Source organism: Rhinolophus hipposideros, assembly GCF_964194185.1.
Source record: "Rhinolophus hipposideros genome assembly, chromosome: 18".
NCBI lineage: Eukaryota > Metazoa > Chordata > Mammalia > Chiroptera > Rhinolophidae > Rhinolophus > Rhinolophus hipposideros.
In genome coordinates this window covers 54307507-54334940 of record NC_138064.1, presented here as the reverse complement: position 1 = coordinate 54334940, position 27434 = coordinate 54307507, and the positions used below count along the sequence as shown (strand labels likewise).

Below are 27434 nucleotides of genomic sequence, written 5' to 3'. Positions count from 1 at the left end.
ACCCCTGTTCAAAGCATATTAAACATTGGTTGACGAGCACCTTTAAGTATTAATTGATTAGGAGTATATAGGAACTCTAATTTGAGAATCTGAGGGAATGCTGTGGATTTCTACATCTCTAAAAAAGGTGCAATCAGCCTTATATAAGAATTATCGCTGTTCTTCAAGAGACATGTTTCTAGTAACTAGAAGAAAAAAATGCTTCAGGCAAATTAGTACAACATACAGAAAATTCAGTACATCACAAGAAGTTACAAGAAGTTCACTAATAACAGAAGAAATATAAGTAAATAGTTTTAAGTAATGTTAACAGGATTTTTACTGTAAATGTAAAGATGCAGATATATATGTAAATCTATAGACCTACATTTAATGAATTCAAAAATGTATCTCCACTGGCTAAGTAGCAAACAGTGTAGCATAAAATCGTTTTTAAGTCTACCCACTTTTCAGGTGTTTTGGCAGAGTCACCTCTGAAGCATTGTGGGAGAATCTGAGTTATTTCTCCAGCATTCATGAGGTGTCCAATGGGGACATCCCTTGAAGTTTATAGGTAAATACAATCAGTGAAAAGGGCAATGCATGGGAAAATTGTTAATTATTTACTGATAAATTCCCTTTGAATTTAATAACTCCTATCCTGTCTGACTGACCTTTTATTGGGATACACTGAATTAGAAGAAACAATAGCACCATCTTATCTATGTCTACAAGCAGAATTGTCTTTCCTATTTCGTGGACAGTCCAGATGTGCTGCCCTTGAGATAAATCAGATACTAATTCCAAAAATAACCTAAACACATCCATTTCATCTCAAGTCTGAGACTGCCTATGTTGATAATTCTATAGAAACAATATACGGTAAGTCAATAAGATAGACACCGAAAATATGCTTAAGCCCTACAGAAATTAAAGAAACAAAAATAGAATTTTCCAAAGAGAAATAAAGATAAAAATAAAGGATAAGAAAATGTTGTTATAGATCTAAGGATTTTATGGTGGTGAGTTGAATTTTTGGCCCCAGTAGTTTACCCCTCCTTATGCCTTTGCCATGTAACTTTGAGTTTCACTTAAAAAGAAAAATATATTTCCCCACCTCTTGGGATACAGCTTAGAACTTGCTTTGGACAATACAATACGAGCAGAAGGATTCTGCTAGTTCTGCAGAAGATACAAGTGGCATCATGGTTTCTGTTTGGCTTCTTGCTCTTCTGCCACTGCCACCGGCATGAGAAGCACATGAGAGACACACAGAGCAGAACTGAGCCTAACTCACAGTGAGAAGCCAGTCTCCCCAGGTGCCACACCTGCACCTGTCAGACCCAGGCAAACCCAGCCCAGATTGGCCATCCTCCACCGTAGATCCACATCCAAGGAACAAATAAATGCTTCTGTTCCAGTGCCACTGAGATTCTTGTGGTTATTTGTTACACAGCATTGTTGTGACAATAGCTAACAGATACACTTATAAATTAAACTGAACCAAAGAGGTATGCTTTCCTCTTTAGGAATCTGATAAAATATTTTCCTCTTCCTGAGACTGGTTGTTCATTTATTTACCAGGAAAGAGCAAATTCACATCTGATTTATTGAGAGAGCATTGCATTCAATGAGTTCATTCTAGGTTGGCCACCGACTTACTTTTCTCCTTACTATCATGCTAACAGTTGTATTAACTTCCAAGTGTTTATCCTTTCCTCTCATGTGTTGGGGATATCAATGACTGCATTACCTCATTTGTAAATGTGTGGAATTAAATTAGGTTCTGGAATTGTTTTTCCGGGCCCATGGTTCTAAGGAGGCATTTGGAGGACTCTAGAATGATGGAAGCAGGGGGAGAAAGCTGAACAGTTGGAATGCTAACCTTTCAATCAGTAAAACTGTTTTGATCTGTTTTAGATATTGAGACTTCATTTGGAAAATCAGTTCCACTGTTTAAAAATTAAAGTTAAAAACTACTGGACAAAATTTTTCTTGAAGTCTTTTTATACTGAAAGAACTGTGATTACATTTTTTTGACCAGGCCATTGTTTTTATTGCTATCACCATTATCCTAATTTAAGATATCATCACCTGAATTCTCATAATAACTTCCTAACCTGACTCCCTGCTTCAAGTTGTAAATTGTGTCATTTCACTCTCCTGCTTAAAAATAGAGTAAAAACCAAATTCAGTGGAGCTTCAGGCTCTGCCTCTCTCCTCAGTCTCATTTCCTGTCCTCTTTCTTCACCTTTCATACTGGTTTAAAACCACTCAGCTCTTTCCCACCTTGGGGTCTTCTCACATGCTGGTCCCTCTGCTTGGAATGCTCTTCCCCAACTCTCCAAATGTCGACTTCTTTTTACCCATCAATTCTCAGTTTATAAGACATCCAATAAACTGAGAGTCTTTCTCTGATCAACCAAATTAACATAGGTCACTTCTGTTGCCATTATTCTCTGTGACAGCACAGTATTAATTCCCTTCTTTGCACTTATCATGACTTACAGTTATGGGAACATTTGTTTCTTGCTTTTATCATCAGACTTTCCATTGAGTATGCAATCCATGTGGCGAGGGGCCAAGCAGTCTGGTTTATCTTTGTATTCCCAGGACCCAAAGCATTGCCTGGTACATACTATATGCTCAATAATATGAATTAATAAACAACTTCCTTACCTTTTATTAGCATGTTTTCTTCATCACCTCCTGCATTATATAGTATTTCCATGTTAACATGTGATCCCAATCTCTGATATGCTCTCTCTCTTAGTTACCTTCCTTAATTCAGCTATAATGTTCCTTATACTCCTGTGAATTAGAATTTTCTATTCAAACTTGATTTATTCTTCATAGTTCCCTCTAATTATGATTTTTATACATGCCAATAGTCATTACCTGATCTGTTCTGGGACATTATTGTCAGGCTGATCCCAAATCTTAAAATTAGATCACATCTAGAATGAAATTAACAATGTAATTATTCAATAAATGAGACCCAAAACTTGTAGAGGTAAATGCTCAATGCCAGTTAACTGCCGTGATTGAGGACTTTGGGAAATACCCAAATTTCAAGCAAGGCGACAAGGATATAGTTTCAGGACAACAATGACCAAAGTTATATCCTAACTAATTTCATTATGTTCTGTCAGAAGAAAATTAAAAAAAAAAAATAAGTGTATGGTTTGTGTATAGTCTAGAAAATGGAGACACAGTGAGGAAGAATGTGGAGCATTTTTCCGGCAATGCCCAGAGTGGAGACCACAAATCTGAGGAATGGTCATATTATGATCACTAGAGAAGTGTGTGGGTGGTAACATGTTGGTCATACGCTCTCAGCACAGTTTGAACACTCTGAGAGTAGGCATGAGGTTTCTGGCTACAAGGAAAGAGAACTCCCCCTGGAAGTAAAAAAGTTGGCATTTTGGCTCCAGCCAAAATGTCTTTGGTGAGTTTGGTATGAGTCAAGTTACAAAATTTCAATATATTCTGAGTTTACTGAAAACAATTAGTTTCTTGATCTGCAAAGCTAAAATCAATGCCCTGAACCATAGTTTGGAAAGAAAATGCCCCAGCCTGACCAACCAATAGCCTTCATTGGATAGCACCTCTATCAAGGCTTCCTCTCCCATTCTCATATGAACCATGTGTAACTTCATAATATTTGCCATATCTATCGTTATCATTCTGTTGGCAACTACGTAATGTACTCTTGTGAGTACATGACTACACAAAATGGAGTTAGGTAATACGAGCACTTTGTTGGCACCAAACCAATCGGGTGTTCCTTAGAGCAAAGACAGTTCTATAGCTTCAGCATGCATTTTTGTGGATGTGATTCTTTTATCCAAAATGAAAAGTTTGGAGAATGTGTTGACAATTTGTTTGGGGGATCATCATCTACCTGTGTGATCAGCATAGGGAACAATTAATTAAGGTAGGTGTTAAGAAAAATTAAAAATTTCAAACCTGGGACCGATATCTTCCCCACAGTCGGATGTTCCATTTCCATAATGAGGCTATTGTGTAACACCTTAAAATGTAAAAACAGACGGAAAAATACATTACAAAATGAAATTATCTTCAATCTCAATTTAGATGGAAAGCCAGCTGTTAAGACCATAGAATACAGGTATTGGAAAACACAGAGATGTTTGAAATTTTCATTTGAAAGCAAATATTTGAGATGAAAATAATGTTTCATTTTATATTACACTAAGTGAAGCCAAAAAAAAAAAAAAAGAAGACTCAATGACTAGCAAACTACATTTTTATCATCTTCCCACTCTTAAAAACGTTAATTGCTCCTAAACATAGGGTATGATTCCCCCCCCTTTCATGTTGTGTGATCCTTTAACTATTAAAGCTCAGCCTCTTCCTGCATTACTTCATAGCAAGATTTGGCCAAGCTCAACTGCAGAACAAGACTGAAGGAACCAGACCTGGGGTGGCACGTGTGCTCCTGTCAATTTACTCAGTGGAAGGTGTGGGGAGTCACTCCAGTGTGAAAGGTGAATCTGAGTATCAGAAACATGAATCTGGCAGTGGGCAGATTCAGGGCTGCCATGAGAAACAATGAGCACGGCCCACTGACAGGGACCCCAGAGGAGGGACAGGTCAGAGGCCTGAGCAGGAGATTGAAACTAGAGGTATTTTAGGTGGTAGTAAGACCTTACTCACGAGACTAGGTTTCACAACTAGGACTCCACTATTTTGCAGTCAGTCAGTGGAGGGCGGGCAGGGTGGGGGAGACAACTAAGAAGAAAAAAAAGCCAGAAATCTCATCTTAGAGGGCTGACTAGATTCTCGTGCACTGGCACCAAGAGAGGTATTTGGTGTCCCATCAATAACGCGAGGTAGACTTGGTCTCGGGGTTAAGACTCAAAGCCGGTTACCGGGACAGGGGCAATCTTTCAGTGCCCAGCCAGCAGAAATGGGACCCGCTGCTGAATTGCTTGACTAGTGAATCAGAGCTACTAGAATCCTTGGCATCCAGGGACTGTAGCTTTTCCTATGAGGTGGGCAGGAAAACGAAAGTCTGCCAGGGATCAAGCGCCCTCCGCCCTCCGGGTGTTGGAAGAGGACGAGATGAGAGGACATGGAACTAGATACCAGACACAAAAGCCCAATTATTGGATGCAAAATGTCTTATAATCCCACAAATGAAAATGCTACTAAGATAGTTCCTTTTTTTCTTTTAGTTCTTTGTGTTTTAACAACTGGAGGCTACCTGGGGATACTATCTCAAAGAATCCCTAAAAGTCTATGTACTATTACTATTCCTGTCTATTCACCGAGACACATGCATGGCTTACACATGCATTGTGTTTCCCCGGCACTACCTACCAAACGGGGAGCTTCTCTCGTCCTGTCCTGTATGTGGATCTAAAGGACACAAGTATTCCAGTGGTACAGGACACTCAAGAGGCACAATTGCATGCTGACCTCTCAAAGGATGGCAAGTTGTAAGGCTTCTTTCTGTAGCATTTTGAGCCTCGGGTGAGAGCAAAGTTTGCATGGTCATAGTCTTATGTAATCTTCTCACAGAGCAAAAGAGCATAGAATAAATAAACTAGTAAAAATGCTTTCTCACATGGAAAACTCAGGGAAAGAGCTCAAGTGTCAGGTTTTATTCATTTCCAGTGAGCTTTTTGGTCCCATTATGGAATAAACCATCAAAAAGACAACCTCCTAGGTGACTTTTTTAAGGTTAGAACTATAACTCTGCTGTGGCTAAATACGCTCACTGTTTTCTTTGGAAATGGTTACCACTTTTGGGTGACATGCTCTTTAAACAACCATGCCAACCCCGTCATTGAGGGTGACGTCACACCATATGGAGAGCCTTTCCAGGGATCCCTTGCCTCTCTCTTGGAATCACCAGTTTGGCACCCAAAGCTGGCCAGAGAAAATTTTTGCCGGCGTCGGAACTGTTGTATAATTTAATTCTGGAGTGGCTCATTCTTAGCGCCCGCCCAGCACAGCCCCCGCCTGTGTGGGGGTGGGGGCTAAATGCCACCGCGGTGCTAAATCTCAGTTCTCTGAGGACAGGAACAAAAATACCGAGCTAAATTTCACTCAAAACAATTATCTGCACACTGAATCATTCTTCTCGTATCTCTCTTGCCCTCCTGACTACCTCTTTGTAATAACACTGCAGTGCTACTCACAAAAGACAAAAGTGAGTGTTCTTAGCTAAATATAACTCAACCGATAGTGTTGAAATAAATTAGCGCTGCATTGTAATCATGCAGCAAACGTGAAGTATCAAACGTGAAAGGGTATAGTTGGTAAAGGTCAAGGGACATATGTCAAAGTTTTGTGGAGCAAAAGCGAGCAGCTGATTGGTTTTCCGTGCCAGCAGCTTGAGAAGCTACTTCCTCCAGCCCTGCCCCACTGCTGCCTAAAGATGTGATTCCCAATATGGAACTTTGTCATCTAACCTATCAAGTTCTTTGCATTGAAAACTATTCTGTTTCAAGCAGAAATATAACTTCTCCCGATGTCTGGCAAAGAAAACTAACTGCAGTTTCTCATTTGTTGGAGCATTTGTACAGTGATGAGGCAAATGGGATAGTCTGAGTCCCAGTCTTGAGAAAGCACTGCCTTATTCCCCTGTTTGGTCGCCACCCACTTTTTTACATAAAGTTTGAAGTTGATGGAATTCCATAGGCTTTCTTCCTGAATCAGGTCAGATTATCTCCGAGAACAATTGAGGCGTTGGTAGTGCTGTCCTTGGAAACCCTGCCTAATGATTCGGAATGCTGGAAAACTCTCCAGACTTGTTTGTGGGGCGAGTCCTGCTCTGCGTAGTAACACAGTCAATGATCTCTGAGCCCAGGCAGTCTGTCTGGATTTTAGCATAAATCTCTCCTGCTGCACGGCAGGCGTATTGTCTCATCTTAACTTCATTGGAGATGGAGGAACTGCCACTTAACACATTTCTTTGAGAATGGAGAGTAAATGTTCCCTTTTCTTTTTCTCATTCAGGCTCAACATCCCAATCTCTAATACCGTCAACTTAGAAATTCAAATTTAATAGTGTTTCATTTTCTGACCACCAACCATGGAATAGGGACCTTGGTTCAACCAGCATTTTCCTTTAGGGAGAATTTCCTGCCTAGAACCTCACTCTGGCCATTCAGGATATTCTTCATTACATATTTAGTTATTCTGAAATATGGAAAGGACCTTCCCTAGAACCTTGTAATGGATTTTGTCCTTTTTAAATTTATTTTATCCCCCCTACATCTTTCCTGGTTCAGTAGCTTTTCTAAATTTCATTTCTTCTTCTTGAAATTTCAAAAGCATTTTCTTGACAAGAATAAAATTGTAGACAGTGCACCAACCTCTTTAGCAAAGTATCAGGCCTATTTAAAATAAGTCCTCTCTTTCTTCTTCAAGAGATTTACAGATTGACAGCCTAATGACAGAGTCAAATGGTAATGTATTAATGACGGGGGAAAGAGTAACATGTATACCTTAAAGTGATGTGGGAAATAAAAGTTTAAGTGGAAGTAAGAAAATCTTTTTATAAAATCCTATGGCAGGAATGACTGAAAAAAAAATTCTGTAAAATAAAAAATGATACCCATTACATAGGCAGTGAAAATCTTTACAGAAAGCAAGAGATCTCGGTCATGAGTAGAAGTAGCAAGGCATATTCAAACGAAAAGAAATTGATAGAGTCAATATTAAATGACCTATACAAATGACACATGTAAAGAACACATCAGAAATCAATGGAACACTATCAATAATATTAACAATGATGCACAAAAGAGAACTGATCTATCCATTCGCTGTGAATAGAGGCGTGACCTAGTCAATTCAATTTAACAAAAATCACAGAAGATCTATGTACTAGCTTATATGAAGGGGCTGGTGATAAAAAGATGACTGAACTTCATTCAAAGTGCCTATAATTAGAAGAAAGGGTAGGGAATTAGAGACCTGAGCCTATTTGTATAATACAGTTTAAACTCCATAATGACAGAGCAATGTCCAATAAGGAACAAGAAAGTGTCTCTGCTTCCTCCGGAAGGAAGCTGAAGGATATAGGACAAGGAGGCCAGTAAAAGTCTTAGAACAAAAGTGATATTGAAATAAAACATTAAAGGTTAACAATTACAATAATGAACAAAATAACAGCAGCTATTTCTCAACAAAACTCCTAGGGTCGGGCATTGAGTTAGGAGCTAATGGGTTGTCTCCATTTAACCCTCTCATTAACTAAACTATGTAGGTATTACTATCATCTGCATGTCCACTGATAAAGTGATGGAAGTCTAAAGAGGTCAAGTACTTGCCCAAGATTTCACAATCAATGAGTGGCTGAGGTTGGATGATAATGTACGTATGTCTCACCCTAAACTCTTAGCCAGGTACCCGGCAGTTGGAGACTTAGTAAAAGAAAAAAATGAACAAGCATAATTTGATTTACCGTTAAAATAACTAGCTGATGTGGTCAATTCTGTAAAACAAATTAGTCAATTCATTGAGGAAAGAAAATCAGCCAAATGGACTGTCTGGACTGCTTGGCACCATGCAGCCCAATTAGTTAATAAACGGAACTGCTCCCTCATAGGTAGCCAAGGATATCCTGGATACTACAGACACAAAGGCTGTGAAAAGAGAAAGGATTTGGGCCCCACCCGGCCTCAGATTTGAAGGAGATAGACCCAGCAGGTGACCTTGGGCAAGGAACTTAGTATCCAGGCTCAGAACCCTCATCAGTAAAAAGGAAGTGCTACTATCTAATAGTTATCTAGACACAGAACTGTGTTACTGGGCTTCCAAAATGTATTCAATTTTATAAACTTAGTTGTCAAGTTCCAGTGTCGCTTGGCAATTCCCTCAGTTTCCTAATGCATCTTCCAGGTGATATCGAATCTGCCCTAGATATTGCACATCTGAAGAGCATCCAGAGGCCATGCTGAGAGGCTCTGCATAGTCACTTACAGTTATTCAAAGTCAGAAAGGGTGACCTATGAATTCACAGAAACAATGGGCACATGCATTATACACGTAAAGTGAATCTACCACACTTGAAGAAAACAATGATAGCATTCTTCTTCACTGGGAAAACTTAGAAAACTATTTCCAAAACATGAAATAATATTTTTGAAAGCAAAAAACTGTTGGTGTAACATCATTTATTGTATTGTCCATTTTATCAATTTAGTCATTTCTTTAGCTTAAGAGGAAAACAACCTTGGAATAATATTTGGAAAGTGACATAACTGAAGGCATGATTTACAATTAATACATTAAAAAGTTAATTCAACTGTTTCTGAAAACAATGGCCATAAAAATGCAAAAACATAAATTCATGAAAAACTTGATATGTAAAATCTTAGCTTTACTTAGATATAAAGATCAGATTTAAACACTACATTTTGGGGTTTCTTATTTCTTTTTAAACAATTACTATAACAACCTATTATTCTGCTAATGCACACAACACAGCCTTTTCCCTTTTTTCTCTAATTAAAAAATGTGAATATTAATCATTCAAAAAGGTACTATAATATAAATGCATAGCTTAACGAATACTAATAAAATCCTATCCAATATCTGGCTTGAGAAATAGAATATTATCAAAATGTTTAAAACTCCAAGTTTGCCCCAATAACTCCCCTTTCCAGCCTCAAATAATCACTCTCCTCAATTTTTTATCATATTGTTACTTTTTTTTCATATTTATACACCAAAAGTGTGTATCTCTTATAATTTAGTGATTGCTTTCACCCATTTACAACATTTATATCAATAAAATAATGAGTGTGTATTTCTTCTCTGAGTTACTTTTCTCTTACATTACTTGTGCAATTCTTCCATTTTAGAGCTCGTGACCATGGGTCAATTTTGGCTGTTAATGTAAAGTATGCCATTATATAAATATACCAATTTATTAATCCACTCTGCTCTTATATCATTTCCATTATTTTACTATGACAAGCAATGCTGCTATTATTAACCTATCTCTTGGTGCAACAATTTCTCTATGGCATATACCTAGAGCTCGAACAGCTAAGACAAAGGATACATGTTAGGTAATTTCAAATTATTTTTTTAATGGTGTACCAACCATTCTCACCAACAGTGAGTATTATTTTCAGTTGCATTACATCCTTAGCAAAACTTTAGTGATTACACACACACACACACACACACACACACACACATATATACACAGAGGGTGCCAAAAAAATGTATACACATTTTAAGAAAGGAAAAAACTGTATTAAAATTACATTGATGTTAACCATTTTGATCACCTCTTGTAATTGCAGAAGTCAAACATGACCTGTATTTGTCTTTTGTTACTGGTATATATTATTATAATTTTAATACACTTTTTCCCCCTCCTTCCTCCTCCGCCCACCACTCCGGTTCAAGCCGTTGTTTCTCAGTCTAGTTGTGTAGGACACAGCTCCCTGGCCCATGCTGGTATTAGGAGCCTTGCACTCCCCCCGGCTGATGCAGTCGGTTGCCGGTCATAGGTTAGCTGCTCACAGCAGCTCACGGCAGCTCTCGCCGGCTGCTGGCCGCTCACACTGGCTGCTGGCCACTCATGCTGGCCATCAGCCACTCCTGGCAGCACGCGGTAGCCCACCGCAGCCCAGCTTCAGGGAGAGCCACTGTTCACAATCTTAGCTGTAGAGGGCACAGCTCACTGGCCCATGTGGGAATCAGACCAGTGACTTTGACGTTAGGAGCACGGCACTCCAACCAGCTGAGCCCCAGAGCTGGCCCTAGATTTTTCCTTTCTTAAAATGTGTATACATTTTTTGGCACCCTCTTTCTATATATATATATTTACTAGAGTTTTTAGGTTTTTCCAATCTAATCTCTGCAAGGTGGTATCCTATTGAAGCTTTAACTTGCATTTTCTTGATTACCAATGAGTTAAGCATATTTTCCCTGCTTACAATAGCCATTCATAGTTCCTCTTCAGTGAAATACTTGTTCAAGTCATTTGCATGTCTTTCTATTAGCTAAATTGCCTTTTTATTATTGATTCATAAGAGTTCCTTACATATTCTGGTTACAAATTCTTCATTGAAACATAAATTGAGTTACTATGGCTTTATTTCTCACTTTGTGGTGTTTTGATGAACATAAGTTTTTAATTTCAGCATTCTCAAAATTATTGAATTTTTCTTTTATGTTCTGCAGTTTTTATGACATATTTTAAAATTTCTTCCCTACTCTCCTAAATTATCTTATAAAAGTTTTAGCATCAGCCATTTATAATAAAAGTTCACAGCAAGTTAGGAATTGAGAGGAATTACCTTAGTTTGATAAAGAGGATCTATGAGAACCCTAAAGGTAACATCATACTTACTGGTGAAAGATGAAATGCTTTTGCTCAAATATTGAGAAAAATACAACAATGTCTGATTTCACCACTGTATTCAACGTATTACTAGAAATTTTAGCTACTGTAATACATTGAGAAATAAAGACATAATTTACATAAAGGCATACAGATGGGAAAGGATGAAATAAAATAATAAATAAATACAAATAAAAGGAAGAAATACAACAAAAAAGAAAAGGAAGAAAAAATTAAAAGGAAAAACCCAGAGACAGGTGTAAGATGGTGTATTAGGCAAATTCTATGCATACTGCCTCCCAGGATCACATCAAAATTATGAATAAATTATAGAACAATCAACCTCAAGAATCATCTGAAGTCTAGCTGAACAGAACCCCTATAACTAAGGATATAAAGAAGAGACCACACTGAGACAGGTGGGAGGAACAGAGATGCAAAACGGGCTACAAACCTACAGATAGTGATTAAACACTGGGAGGGAATACCTTGGTAGTGAAGGTCACCCTAGAAGAGGGAGAGTCCCAGCCCCACTCTGAGCTCCCGAGCCCAGGGCTCTGGAAGTGAAAATCAGTGAGAACTCTGTCTGCCCATCTGGATGAGACAGAAGGCAGCTGGAAACACAGACACCCTCTTATAGAGCCCACACACAGACTCACTCACTTGAAACCACTCACCTGGTATCTGATGGAAGGGTGGCAACTCAAGAGGCCCAGAGATGAGGGGGGTAAAATTGGGGGGGGTGGCTTTGGGGAGAGGGCTGGAGGGACAGGAGCCATTATTGTCCCTGTGTAGACTGACACATATGTGGCCTACAGGAGGACACCATCTTTTCTGTGCTGAGCCCTTCCCCAAAGGGCCAAGTCTGGAACTGCATTCGTCTGGTGGAATCTGTGCATGCACCCTGCCTTAATGATTCACTGGATCCTCATCCCCAGAATAATTAGTGCTACATTGCTCGGGAAATTATTGACTTCTGGGCTGCTCCTGGTCCCACAGGCTGTGGAAGACTTTCTGTAGCAGCGGACAAACCATGAGGAGCCAGGAAATATTTGGTGGTGGGCAGTGACCCGAGACATGTGCCACAGAGTCTCTTGGGCAGCTCTCGGGGACCTGTAGGCCTGAGATGGGCAGTGGCTGGCCATAGTGTTCTTGGTGCATTTTTGCAGGGACATGATGGGCCCGGCACTGGTGCAGGAGCTGAGACTACACTGATGTTGTAGAAACTACTGCCCACACCTCTTAACACCCTGAAACCCCACCCCACTCACCTAGAGCTATGTTGCCTGAGGCACTCTTGGTGTCTGAGTGGCCAGCCCCACCCCACAAGCTGCAAAAGCCTTTTACAGCAGTCGAAGGTGTGAACAGACCAGAGAGCTTTTGGTGGTGGACAGTAACCCAAAACCTGCACTGCAACCACTGTTGGGCAGGAATTTGTGAGCCCGAGGCAAGTGGTGACTGGCTGCAGTGTTCTCAGGGTGCTGTGCAATGTGGTCATAGGCTACCACTCGTACAAGAACTTAATCTGCATTAACTTTTTAAAAACCACTAGCCATGTCTTGTGACTCCCTGGTATTCTTCCCCCTGCCCCCACCCCAGCTAATGCTGCATCACCGAGGGCACTCTCAACACTGGGTTAACCAGCCCAACCCACACACCTAAGGAGGCTCTTTCAACAGCTGTGCCTTATGGACAGATGGTGGGTGGCAATAGGCGTGGGGAGCCCTGGGGCTTTTGATGAGGTGCCACAGGCAAAATACTGGGGGCAGCCAGCCTTGGTTTGTGGCAAGGCCACTCCCACGTGCCTCCAGTTCAGCACAGGCACCAGTCAACCACATATAGCTTTCTGGCGCTCACCAGGTAGCTGCAGGCCAGGAACAGGCAAGGCTAAAATTGGTCTGCATAAGAGTCCCTCTCAAGAGACACCAGAAACAAACACTCAGAGGTCAGCTTCAGATGACAGCAGAGCATTACCTGGGTAGCTCCACAAGAGTCACACCCAAAGATGGGTCTCAACAGACATAAGAGCCCATGGGGGTGAAATTTCTTCTGAGAGGTCTGCCCCCATACAGCAGCTCATACGCTACGAGCATGGCCAAACCTCATAGTCAGTCAGCCTCGAAGTCCATCCCACCCACTGATGTGCCAAAAACAACCAAGGCTCAACTACAACAGGAGGACACACACAACCCACACAAGGGACACTACCATTACACACACAGGAGATCAGAGAGGCTGCATCATTGGACCATACAGGACACATATTAAAGAAGGCCTTTCAGCAAAGACTAAGACACACGGTAGATCTAACACGTAGAAGCAAACAGAGAGGCAGCCAGAATGAGGAAACAAAAAACATGTCCAAAATAAAAGAACAGGAGAAACCTCCAGAAATAGAATGGAATGAAATGAAATGGAGGCAACCAACCTACCAGAGATAGAGTTTAAAACACTGGTTATAAGAATGGTTAAGAAACTTAGTGAGAATTTTAACAAAGAGATAGCAAGCATCAAGAAAGACATAGAAACCATAAAAAAGAACCAGTCAGAAATAAAGAATACAATAACTGAAATGAAGAAGACACTAGAAGGAATCAACAGCAGGTTAGATAAAGCAGAGGATCAAATCAGTGATTTAGAAGACAAGGTACCATAAAATACCCATGCAACAACAAAAAGAAAAAAAAAATGAAAAGAAAAAAAAGATAGTTTAAGAGACCTGTGGGACAATATCAAGCATAACAACATTCACAAAGTACTTCCTTTGGGAAGCTATGCACTGATGCCAGCACTTTGTCTACCCTTCAAAGCAATTCTGAAACTCTTTTTCTGAAATGGCCATCAGAGCTGTCATTGTATTACCTTTGATGGCCTGAATGTCATCAAAATGTCTTCATTTCAATATTTCCTTTATATTCAGGTAAAGAAAGAAGTCACTGGGGGCCAGATCAGGTGAGTAGGGAGGGTGTAACAATACAGTTATCTGTGTACTGGCGAAAAATTCCCTAAAACGGCCTAAAAAATGCCGTTTTAGCTGGTGCATTGTCATGATGCAAGAGCCATGAATTGTTGCCGAAAAGTTCAGGTCGTTTTCGTCTTTTTCAGAGTGCAGCTTATTCAGCACTTCCAAATAGTAAATTTGGTTAACTATTTATTCAGTTGGTACCAATTCATAATGAATAATCCTTCTGATATCAAAAAAGGTTATCAACATTGCTTTGGTTCTTCAAATAGAACTGATGGAAATTTTTTGGTTATGGAGAATTGGCTCATTTCCATTGTGCACTTTGATGCTTTGTTTCAGGGTCCTATTGGTACACCCATGTTTTATCACCCATGATAACACAGCCCAAAACATCGTCTTGTTTCTCCAAAAGGTCTTGGCAAACTTCGACTCTCTCTTGCTTATGTTCATCAGTGAGCTCCTTTGAGACCATTTTTGCACACGTCTTTCTTATGCCAAGATTTTCAGTCCAGATTTCCCTAACTGTTTCTCTATCGATGTTTACTTGGTCTACTATGATTCTCACAGTCGGCTGACAATTTTGACACACATTTTGACGAATTTTTGCAATTTTTTAGTAGTTCTGCTCATTACTGGTCACCCTGACCTCTCTTCATCAGTGACACATTCTCTCCCTTCAGAAAAATGTCTAATCCATTTGTACACTGCCATTTTCTTCATGGCATTATCCCATAAAGTTAGACTAACATGTCCCTGATTTCGCTTTCACTCTTGCAAGTTTAATAAGAAATTTAAAGTTTGTTTGTTGCTCTAATTCAAGCTCAGACATTCTCACAATGGCACAGAAAAACACGCAACAACAATAATGAATGCCACTAAACAAGACACCACCACATGTCCACACGAACACAGCTGTGATATACTGATATACCAAGGTTATGAAACCTCACCAAGCTGCTTGCACAGTGCTGCCAATGTAAGTGCACGGTGGCAAGTTCACAAAATTAATTGTCATACCTCCTAACAAGAGACAGACCTCAGATTGAAAGACATACACAGACTGAAATCAAAGGGATGGAAAAAGATATTTTTTCACACAAATGGAAATAAGAAAAAAGCTGGGGTAGCAATAATTATATCAGAAAAAATACACTTTAAAATGAAAACTACAATAGACAAAAAAGGACATTACATAATCCTAAAGGGAACACTCTAACAATAGTACAACACCCTAGTAAATATTTAGCAACATAGGAGCACTTAAATATATAAAGTAAATATTGACCAAAATAAAAGAGGTCAACAATAACACAATCATAGTCGGGGACTTTAATACCCCACTGAAACAAGTGGACAGATCTTTCAGCAAGAAAATCAGCATGCAAACAGCACCCTTAAATTACACACTAGACCAAATGGATTTAATTGATATTTTTAGTGCATTTCCCCTCAAAGCAGCAGAATATACATTCTATTCAAGGGCACATGGAACATTTTCCAAGATAGACCACATGTTAGGTCATAAAACAAGTCTCAATAAATTTAAGAAGACTGAAAACACGTCAAGTATCTTCCCTGACCACAATAATATGAAACTAGAAATCAATTACAAGAAAAAACTGAAAAACACAAAAATATTTGGAGACTAAATAACATGCTACTGAATAAGGAATGAGTCAATAATGAGATCAAGAAATCAAAAGCTATTTTGAGACAAATGCAAATGAAAACAAACCAATGCAAAATCTATGGGACACAGCGAAAGCTGTCCTAAGAGGGAAATTCATAGCAATGCAGGCCTACCTCAAGAAACAAACAAAAAAAAAATCTGAAATAAACCGCCTATCTTTACACATAAGGGACTGGAAAAACAATAGCAAAATAAACCCAAAGTGAGTGCAAGGAAGGAAACAATAAAGGTCAGAGTGGAAATAAAGGAAATAGAGACAAAAAAATACAAAAGGTCAATGAAACCAAGAGCTGTTTTTGTGAAAAGATGAACAAAATTGACATTTAACCAGACTCATCAAGAAAAAAAGAGGACCTAAATAAATAAAATCATAAATGAAAGAGAAGTGACAACTGACCAACAGAAACATAAAAAATTTAAGAAAATACTATGAGCAACTATATGCCAAGAAATTGCACAATTGGGAAGAAATAGATAAATTCCTAGTAGCATAGGATCTTTCAAGGCTGAATCAAGATGAAACAGAAAATCTGAGAAAAAAAAAAACAAAAACCGATTACTACCAACAAAATTGAATAATTAATCAAGAAGCTACCAACAAACAAAATTCCTGGACCAGATGGCTTCACAGGTGAATTTTACCAAACATTCAAAAGATAATTTATACAAATTCTCCTCAAACTATTCCAAAAAATCCAGAAGAAGGGAAGGCTCTGAAGCTCACTACAAGGCCACCATTACCCAGATACCAAAACCAAAGACATTAGAGAAAAAAAGAACTATAGGCTGATATCCCTAATGAACATATTAATAGATGCTAAAATCCTCAACAAAATATTAGCAAACCAAATTCAGCAATACATTAAAAAAGTCATACACCATGATCAAGTGGGATTCATTCATAGTATGCAAGTTTCATTCAATATACACAAATTAGCTAATGTGATATACCACACAAACAAAACAAAAGATAAAAATCAGATGGTCATATCAATAGATACAGAAAAAGCATTTGACAAAAACCTGCATCCATTTAGGATAAAAACTCTCAGCAAAATGGGAATAGAGTGAACATATCTCAACACAATAAAGGTTATATACAACAAACTCACAGATAATATCATACTTGATAGGGAAAAGCTAAAAGCATTCCCCTGAAGATCAGGAACAAGACAAGGTTGCCCACTTTCACCACTTTTATTCAACGTAGTACTGGAAGTTCTAGCCATAGCAATAAGACAAGAAAAAGAAATAAAAGGCATCCAAATGAAAAAGGAAGAAGTAAAATTGTCATTATTTGCAGATGACATGTACTATACAGACAGAACCCCAAAGATTCCATCAAAAACTACTAAAACTGATAAATGAATTTAGTAAAGTAGCAGGATAAAAAATTAATATTCAGAAATCAGTTGCATTTTTATAAACCAATACCAAATTATCAGGAAGAGAAATTAAGAAAACAATCCCATTTACAATTGTATCAAACAAAAATCCATAGGAATACATTTAACCAAGGAAGTAAAAGACCTGTATTCAGAAAGTCATAAAACATTGAAGACAGAAATTAAAGAAGATACAAATAAATGGAAACATAGACCATGCTCATGGATAGGAAGAATTAAGATAATTAAAATGCCCATTCTACCCAAAGCGATATATAGATTCAATGCAATCCTCAGCAAAACACCAATGGCATTTTTCACAGAACTGGAACAAATAATTCTAAAATTTATATGGAACCATACAAGACTCCAAATAGTCACAGCAATCCTGAGAAAGAAGAACAAAGCTGGAGGTATGCTACTTGATATCAAATTATACTATAAGGCTATAGTAATCAAAACAGTATGGCACTGGCATAAAAAAAAAAAACAAACGTAGATCAATGGAAAAGAATAGAGAGCCCAGAAATAAATTTATGCCTATATGGTCATTTAATCTATGACAACGGAAACAAGAATTTACATTAGGGTAAAGACAGTCTATTTAATAAATGGTGCTGGGAAAACTGAACAGATACACGTAAAAAAAAAAATGAAACTGGACTATCTTCTTATGTCATATACAAGAATAAATTCAAAATGGATTAAGGACTTAAAGGTAAGACCCCCTTAGTAATATTTTTACTTATATACAGAGGTCTGACAATTACGTTCACGAACTCATCCTAGAAAAAGTACTACATACCTCATTGCTGAATATCACTATGGTCACCTTTGAGTACTCATCTTGGGAAGCTATGCACCAATGCCAGCACCTAGTCCACATTTCAAAGCAATTCTGGAACTCTTTTTCTGGAATGGCCATCAGAGCTGTCATTGTATTAACATTGATGGCCTGAATGTCATCAAAATGTCTTCCTTTCAATATTTCCTTTACCTTCAGGTAAAGAAAGAAGTCACTGGGGGGCAGATCAGGTGAATAGGGAGGGTGTTCCAATGCAGTTATTTGTTTACTGGCTAAAAACTTCCTCACTGATGGTGCCATTTTAGCTGGTGCATTGTCGTGATACAAGAGCCATGAATTGTTGGCAAAAAGTTCAGTTCACCTAGCTTTTACATGCAGCCTTTCCAGCACTTCCAAATAGTAAACTTGGTTAACTGTTTACCCAGTTGGTACAAATTCATAATAAATAATCTCTCTGATATCAAAAATGGTTAGCAACATCATTGAAACAAGTTCATGAACATAATTGTCAGAACTTGGTATCTCCCGGGCAAGGGAAACAAAAGAAAAAAATAAATAAATGGGACTACATCAAAACTAAAGAGTTTTTTCACAAAATGAATCCATCAACAAAATATAAAGCCATCCTACTGAATGGGGAAAAAAATATTTGCCAAAGATGCACCTGATAAGGGGTTACTATATAATGTATATATATGTGTGTGTGTGAATTATTTGGGTTTTTTTTGGTGTTGAGTTTATATATGCATATAAACTCATACAACTCAACACCAAGAAAACAAACAATTCAATTAAAAAATGGGCAGAGGACCTGAACAGACATTTCTCCAAATATGGCACTCAGATGGCCAAAAGACATATGAAAAGATGCTCAACATCACTTATCATTAGAGAAAGGCAAATAAAAACCTCAATGAGATATCACCTTATTCCTGTCAGAATAGCTGCCAGCAATAAATCAACAGACAATAAGTGTTGTCGAGGATGTGGAGAAAAGGGAACGCTTGTGCACTGTTGGTGGGATTGTAAATTGGTGCAGCCACTAGGAAAACAGTATGGAGGTGCCTCAAAAAATTAAAAATAGAGCTACCTTATGACCCAGCAACCCCTCTCCTGGGTATTTATCTAAAGAAATCCAAAACACTAATTCGAAAAAAATATATGTACCCCTATGTTTACTGCAGCTCTATTCACAATAACCAAGATATGGAAACAAACAAAATGCTCATCAATAGACAATTGGATAAAGAATTGTGGAATATTTATACAGTGGAGTATTACTCTGCAATAAAAGAGAACGGAATCTTACCATTTGTGACAGCATGGATGGACCTAGAGGATATTATGCTCAGTGAAATAAGTCAGACAGAGAAAGACAAATACCATATGACCTCACTTCTATGTGGAATCTCAAGGACAGAATAAATGAACAAACAAAACAGAAATAGACTCATAGATACAGGGAATGAAGTGATGGTTGCTAGATGGAAGTGGAGTTGAAAGATGGAAAGGATTAGGCCGCATAAATGGGTAGTCACAAAATAGTGACAGGGATGTGAAAGACAGTTTGGAGAACATAATCAATAATGTTGTAAAGACTACGTAGGGTGCCAGATGGACACTAGACTTATGCGGGGATGACTCTATCAATTATATAAGTGCCTAACCACTGCACTGTACACCTGAAACTAATATAAAATAATATTGAATGTCAACTAAAATGAAATATAGATATTTATATATTAATCACAGGATGTACAGTACAGCACAGGGAAGATAGTCAATGGAATTGTAACAGCTGTGTACGATGTCAGAGGGGTAACAGACTTGGGGGGGTATCAGTTTGTAGGGGTGTGAATGTCTAATCATTATGTTGTTTTGTACACCTGCAACTAATATAAAAAAAAGGAAGAAATCATACAGACGACATGACTGTCTACATAGAAAATTCCAAGGAATGTTCACTCCTAGAACTATGAGTTTACAAGGTCACAGGTACAAGACCAACCATAAAAATAAGTCACATTTCTGTTTACCAACAATGAACATGACGAACCCAAAATTAAAAACACAATATCACTAACAATCAATCACTCCAAAGAAAATGACACACTTAGATACACACTTAACAAAACGTGTAGAGACGGCATGCTGGAAATTCCAAAACGCTGGTGAAAGCAGCCAAAGAGGACCTGCATATATGAAGAAGCATGCCATGTTCTTAGACTTGAAGGGTCAGCAGAGTAAAGAAGTCAGTTCTCCTCAAATTTATCCATGGGTTTAGTGCAATTCTTAACAAAATCCCAGCAAAGCGTTTTTTTATTTTTTATTTTGTAGAAATAAAAAAGCTTATTCTAAAATGTACATGGGCAGATACAGGCCTCAAAATAGCTTAAACAATCTAGAAAGTAGAATACAGTGAAAGAGAATCTGTCTACCTGATATTAAGGTATACCCCGTAGCCTGTAAGAGAATGTGATATTGGCAGAGGCTTGGCCACACAAATCAATGGAACAGAATAGAGAACTCAGAAACATATCCACACAAAGATGCCCAAATAATTTCTGACAAAGATGTAAATGCAGTGGAGGAAGCATAACCTGTTCAACAAATGGAACTGGAACAATGGAAGGAAAAAAATAAAAATGAACATCAAGCTCAATCTCATATACAAAAATTAACTCAAAATGGATCACGGATTTCAATGTATAAATTAAAAATTATAAAATCTTAGGAGCTATCCTGAGGATTGCTCTGCAAAAGTTCTTGTTAAGGAGATAAAAAGCTACAGACTAGGAGAAATATTCAAGCAATATATCTGACAAAAGACTACTATGTGATAGAGATGTAAAGAACTCTTACAACTTAACAGTAAAATTACAAACCGCCTAATTAAAAAATATGCAAAAGACATAAACAGATGTTTCACCAAAGAGGTATAAAGATGGAAAATAAGCACCATTCAATATCATTAACCATTAGGGAGATGCAAATTAAAAGCACAAGATATTATATACATCTATCAGAATGGCTGTAATTTTTTAAAGTGACAGAAAATAATGGCAAAGAGAAACTAGATCATTCATACATTCTGGTGAGAATATAAAATGATACAGCCACTGTGGAAAATAGTTTGCAGTTTACAATTAAATAAACAAACAAACAAACAAACAAACATGCAGCTGCATACAACACAGCAGTTGTACTGCTGAGCACTTATTCCAGATAAATGAAAAGCTGTGTTCCTACAAAAACCTGCGTATGAATGCTCATAGCAGCTTTATTGGTAACAGTCCCAAATTGGAAACAACACTGCTGTCCTAGAACCACGCATCCATAAGCCATTGGCGGCACGTCCATATTGTGGGATACTCATAGGCAAATAAAAGGAATACACTATTGATTCATGCGACAACTTGGATGAATCTTAAGAGACTTATGCTGAGTGAAAAGAAAGCCAATTCCAGAAGGTTACACGTGTGTCAGTCCACTTACATAGCATGTTTAAAATGATAAAACTCCAGAAGTAGACAACAGGTTAGAGGAGGAATGGGCGTGGAGGAGAGGACAATGTGTGCAGCTGTACAGGGGCTGCAGGAGAGGGTTTAGTGATGGAGCTGTTCTGCATCCTGCGTGTATCAGTCACTATCCTGGCTGTGAACTCTGAGGAAGGTTTGCAAGGGGTCACCGTGGGGAACTGGCCGAAGGGCCGTGGGAGCTCTCTGTGTTATTTCTTACAAGTGCATGAGATTCTGTAATTATCTCGAAAAAAACGTTTTATATGTTTTTTAATTTTGGTCTTCCATATTTTGTTTTTTGAAAGTTGGAAATGAATTTTATGTATGATGTGAAAGGGAATTCGATTTCATTTTCCCCTCAGATGGTTTTTGAGCAGTCTTCCTTTCCTCATGAATCTAGGATACCAGCTCTGTTGTAGATCGTTTCTAAACACATTGGGTTTGTGTCTGGGCTGTTAGTTCTGTACTGTGGGTCTGTTTACCCCAATGCTGATACCACCCTGACTAAATCGCTGGGTTTTATAAGTATCAGTGTTTCATTTGGGAAGATCCCCGCCCCACCCCACCCTGCCTTGTCTTTTGTCTTCAGGGGTTCTTGGCCCTTTACTCCTCTCTGTAAATTTCAAAATCAGCCTGTCAACTTCCAGGAAAACCCTGTTGGGCAGGAACAATATCTGCACAATATTATCTTACTACCCATTAAAAATTTACTTTAATAATTTCCATTTATTTAAGTCATTTTAATATTTTTATAAGGTGTTAGCATTTTTCATAGAGGTTTTGCACATTTTTCATTAGATTTATCCCTAACAAAAGCAGCCCATTTTAGCTACTAGTAAAATGGATAATTTTAAATAAAACTTTCTATTGATTGCTAGCATATAGAAATAAAATTAAGGTTTTTTTTATTTTGTACATGGCAAACACTTATTAATAACTCATTTGCAGATTCTGTCGAGATTTCTATAGTTATTTATGCCATCTCTGAATGATTACAGTTTTGTTTTTCCTTTCCAATTCTTATACCTTTCATTTTGTTTTCTTATGTTATATTACTGGCTAGGACTACTGATACATTGGTGAAGGGTTAGTAGAAAATATTTTTATCTTTTTATCTCCCAATTTTAAAGGAAATGTGGTTAATGTTTCATCATTAAGTATGTTTGCATCAAGATATTAACAGGCATATTTTATTGGGTTAGGAGATCTATTCCAATTATTTTGAGAAGTTTTACCATACATGTTGATTTTCATTAAATGCTTTTTATCCATTCAGTGGAAGGATTATATAGTTTTCTCCAATAATCTGTTAACATGGGGAACTAATTTTCTAATATTAAACCAACCTTATATTTCAAAAACCAACTAATCTTTGAGTTCTGGTTTGTTTTCAATTTTCTCGTATTTTCATGAATGAGATTGCCTGCAATTATTATTATTATTATATTTCCCTTGCTTAGTTTTAGTATTAAGAACAACTTTACTTCATAAAATGAACTAGAGTAATGCTACTTTTCCTATTTTTTTAAAGTAATTGTGTAAGATTGGAATTATCTGGTCTTTCAATACCTAGTAGAAACTTGCCAGCAACTAGCTGGAACTGGTGTTTTATTAGTGAGAAGTTTTTAAGTTATCAATGTATTCTTTTAATCAATATAGAACAATTCAGATTTTCTTTTTTCATGAGTAAATTTCTATAACACATATTTTCTAAGAATTTTACCACTCACTCCACTAAGTTGTCAAACTTATTGTCTTAACATTGTTCATTACACATCACACAGTTTTAGAGTTAGTTTACCCTTCCAGTGAATTGAAATTTTTATTATCATTCCATGACTTGTATAGTAATGAATTTTGTTTTAAAGTCTGTAGGGTCTAACATTAGTCAAGTTACACTAGCTGAATTGTGGTTTGCATTTTTTTCATGTATCCTTTTGTGCCTATGCAGTCAACCTTTCTAAGATTTAGGTGTGTCTCTTGAAAGTAGAACATCACAGGATTTATTCTATTACATCTTTGCCTTTTAACTGCAGGATTTAGTATATTTACATAAACTAGGATTATTAGTATGTTTGAGTTCATTTCTAGCATTTTATTTAGTGCCTTCTTTTTGTTCCACTATTTAAAAAAAATAGTGCCTTGTTTGATATCGATTGAGATAATTTACCCACACTCAAGTTTTACCAAACTTACTAGTTTGGAAGCTATAGATACCTTTACATTTTTTTTCCTCTAGAAATACTCACATGCATTTATTTTTGACTTAATTTGGTGTGCCAACTTTTCCCAAGATTAATTAGCTCAAGGAATTGAAAAAAATGAAAAACAACAGCAGCAGCAACAACAACAACAACAAAAACATTAAATGAAAGAGGAAATACAATAGAATCCAGTGAAATATAAAGGTGATTTATGAACTTTAAAGTCAGGATATTAGAAGCCCAGATTTATTATATCTTTAACCCAATCCTCCTTGGCATTGGAGCCTTTAATAAAAGTACCCCAGGACCTTTTGCTACAAACTTCAGTGACAATTGAGAAAGCATTGTTTCCCCTCCAGCACAGGGACTGCAGAGCCCTGTGAAAGGAGCCATTTTAAAAGGTGATCAGCAGGGTGATGGTGTGTGCTCTCTTCACATAGCAAGAACCAAATAATTTCTTCCCTCTTAGGAATTTTCCAACTGCCCAGTGGGAAAACTGTGAATTTTGATCAGGTCTAAGAAAAAATCAGAAGGTTGGAAATGTAGCATCTTTCTTACTGGATTTAGTCCTCTTCTCCCTGGGCACTCTGAAGATGCTAAGCAGACTTGGGTGCCCAGTCTAAGAGGCATAACTAACATACTTCATTTAATGAAGCAGTTCTTGGTCCTATTTGGAAGCCATGGAAGTAAACACTTTCCTCATTAATGTTCATTTGTTGATCAAGAAATAGTCACCTGAAAATAAATCACTGCGAACCATTCTTTTCTTTCAGGGACCAAAGTAGCAAAAGAGTGTGAGAAGGAAAAAAAGTTAGTTGGATAAAAATATAGCATGACCAAAAAAAATTCATGTGGACTCTGTGAGTGGGTAGTTTTCTGAGTGACGTGTCAGGGTTAGACAGTGTAACCGGCAGGAATGCAAAGAAAGGACAAATTTGTGTGAGGGCCGAGGACCTGGCCACCACATAGGGCCCATGTGCATGCCTTGGCTCCTTTCATCCAGACAGAGACAGGTGAAACAGGAGTTATTCTTCCCATCTTATAGATGAAGAAGCAGACTTGGGGAAGTAAAATGATGACTAATACAATAAACCAATAAATAAAAAGAGGGGGAAAGTGGCATACTCACACTTCCCTGATAGCACAGCCTATACTACTCTTTCCACACATTATGCTGTTTCTGAAGTGTTCAGTATCACTTCCCACTGTAACAGCTTCCAGCATTCCTAACCTGGAGGCCACACAGACATAGGAGAAGGAATGGTGGACACCAAACTTTGCAAATGTTTGGTAGCATGTCATTGCTTCTGTTGCTGTTGCTCGAGTGCTGCCTTGAAGCTCGAGCGTGGTAAGATGCCAGGAATACTTTATTGAGAGCGTCCTTTCTGTGTCCCTAATGGGTGTGTTGTAAACTTTATTGAGATTAAATCTCCTTTGGGATCCAATTACAATAAGACATCTCTGTATTTGGCAAAGCAAAGCTTTCCCTCAGCGAGTCCACAGGGATCTGAAGGACAGCAGGAAGTAACAAAGCATCAGCGTCTGCTTCCTTAACAGTTTCTTCTTTAATAAAGTCATGTATGCCAAATACGTTTAAGACTTGTTATCACTCTGGAGTCAGTATGTCAGTGTCACCAGGAAAGATTTGCAGCATCAGGAAACCACAGAGGAAATGGTGTGGGGCACACACAATACCTCAGTGGTCACAGAGCAGAACACGAGTGATATATGCAGTGAGTACTCAGTCGTCTGCCATGAGAATTAATGTCACTTGTTTGCTATGTTAGCCATTCTAGAGAACCATAACCACCCAAGAGGCAATTAAGCTGCAGTCCTGCGGCTGTAGGAAGGTCATGGACGCTGTACACCCATTCCCCTTGCACCTGATTCATCATTTACCAAATCTGCTCAGGTTCAAAACAAACAAAAAACAACCCAAAACTTATGATAATTATGCATGTTGCTAAAACAAAAACACTAAGGTGGTAGTTTCAAAATTCAATAAATTCTGTTTTCAATTTACATTTTGGTTTGGTTTTCATGGGAATTTGTGTTAGTGGGGAAATACTTCACTTGTTGCAGACAGATGTGTGTTTGCTCCAGGGCAAGAGATAAGCAGAACTATTTTAGGGAAGAGTCTGTATGACTAGGGCTGGGGGAGATAACATTGATGTGTGAGCAAAATCAGTGATAACTTTGTGGGCAATAGTCCTTTGGATGCGCCAAGAGATTTTATCAGTCAAAAAGGCGGAGTCCTGCACATATAATTGTGGCCTGAGTTAGTTGGGCTGTGGATTGAGGGGTAGGCACCGTAATCTGTAGAAAGGAAAACAGAGAGATGTGAATTTAGCCAGAACAGGGGTCTGAGCCCCCTTTCCACACAGTAAAGTACCAGCCGACTTTTTGTGTCCAGTGGCTCATAAATTTCATCACATATTATCAACCTGTCTGGCACATTTTTCAGCCTACATGTTCAAGGCACTGTCATGTCTCAGTGGAGCAGACAGAAAAGCGCTTCTTGCCTCTAGTTTGCTTACCTTGAGTATCATGGAAAATACTGCCTTCTGAGTTCTAGCTGTGTCATCTGTCTTCCTATTTATAGCTATGCTTTACCATGCTTTACCTTTTGGACCTGACACTTGACACTACTCCTGTGATTTGGACATTATGCTTCTGCTCACCATGAAGACTTTCCTGAGAGTTGAGTCCTGTGTCTATAGCCTTTGAAGCATGTACTATTAGAATGCCCACTCACAAATTGTTAAGCTAACTTAGGAAGGAGACTTGCCACAAACATTGAGCAGTTGGCAAGGGAAGAGCTACAATAGAGTTTAAATCTAGAAAGCCTGATTCCAGAGCCCATCCCTTTAGCCACTACACTATGCTATGACTTTATCTTCTCATAGGATCCACAGCAGAACTCATTCAGGTAAAACTCTAGTCTCCGATACTAGTACCATTTGCTTCAATTCAGATCAAATTTATTAAGTACTTGCTACAGTGTTTTCCCGAAAATAAGACCTAGCCGGACAATCAGCTCTAATGTGTCTTTTGGAGCAAAAATTAACATAAGATCCGTTCTTATATTATATATTATATTTTATATTATATTATATTATATTATATCATATCATATTATATTATACCTGGTCTTTTAGTAAAATAAGACCGGGTCTTATGTTAATTTTTGCTCCAAAAGATGCATTAGAGCTGATTGTCCGGCTAGGTCTTATTTTCGGGGAAACATCGTATGTGCCAAATGGTAGATGAGCACTTCAACATACTGATTTTTTTTTTTTTTTAACTAACACTTATTCACAACTATCTATAGCAGGTACCACTCAAGAGGTGTGAAGGTAAGTAGGTGTGGTCACTTTCCTCAGGGACTACATGTCATGGATCATTAGAAAGCAATGTGCTAAATGCTTTAACAGTGTAGGATTAGAAGAGAAAGCACGGAAGTTGTTCTGAGAAGGCCATTTCTGGACAAAAGAAATGCCATTTAAGATGAGTCTTACAGAACACAGGTTGCAAAGAGGGTAACACT

At 38.0% G+C, this 27434-nt stretch overlaps 1 protein-coding gene across 6 annotated transcripts in view; it reads right to left on the bottom strand.

Annotated features, from left to right (window-relative positions):
• The window catches only part of SUGCT (succinyl-CoA:glutarate-CoA transferase), an 863222-nt gene that overhangs the window by 195367 nt on the left and 640421 nt on the right, over window positions 1-27434 (bottom strand). For 5 of the 6 annotated variants that reach the window (XM_081080029.1, XM_081080032.1, XM_081080028.1 and 2 more), the window contains one exon: window positions 3949-4012. The exons of the other annotated variant lie outside the window; for it this stretch is intronic. In XM_081080029.1, coding sequence (XP_080936155.1) covers window positions 3949-4012 — 64 coding nt within the window. The remainder of the gene's footprint in view (window positions 1-3948; window positions 4013-27434) is intronic. 6 annotated transcript variants of the gene reach the window in all.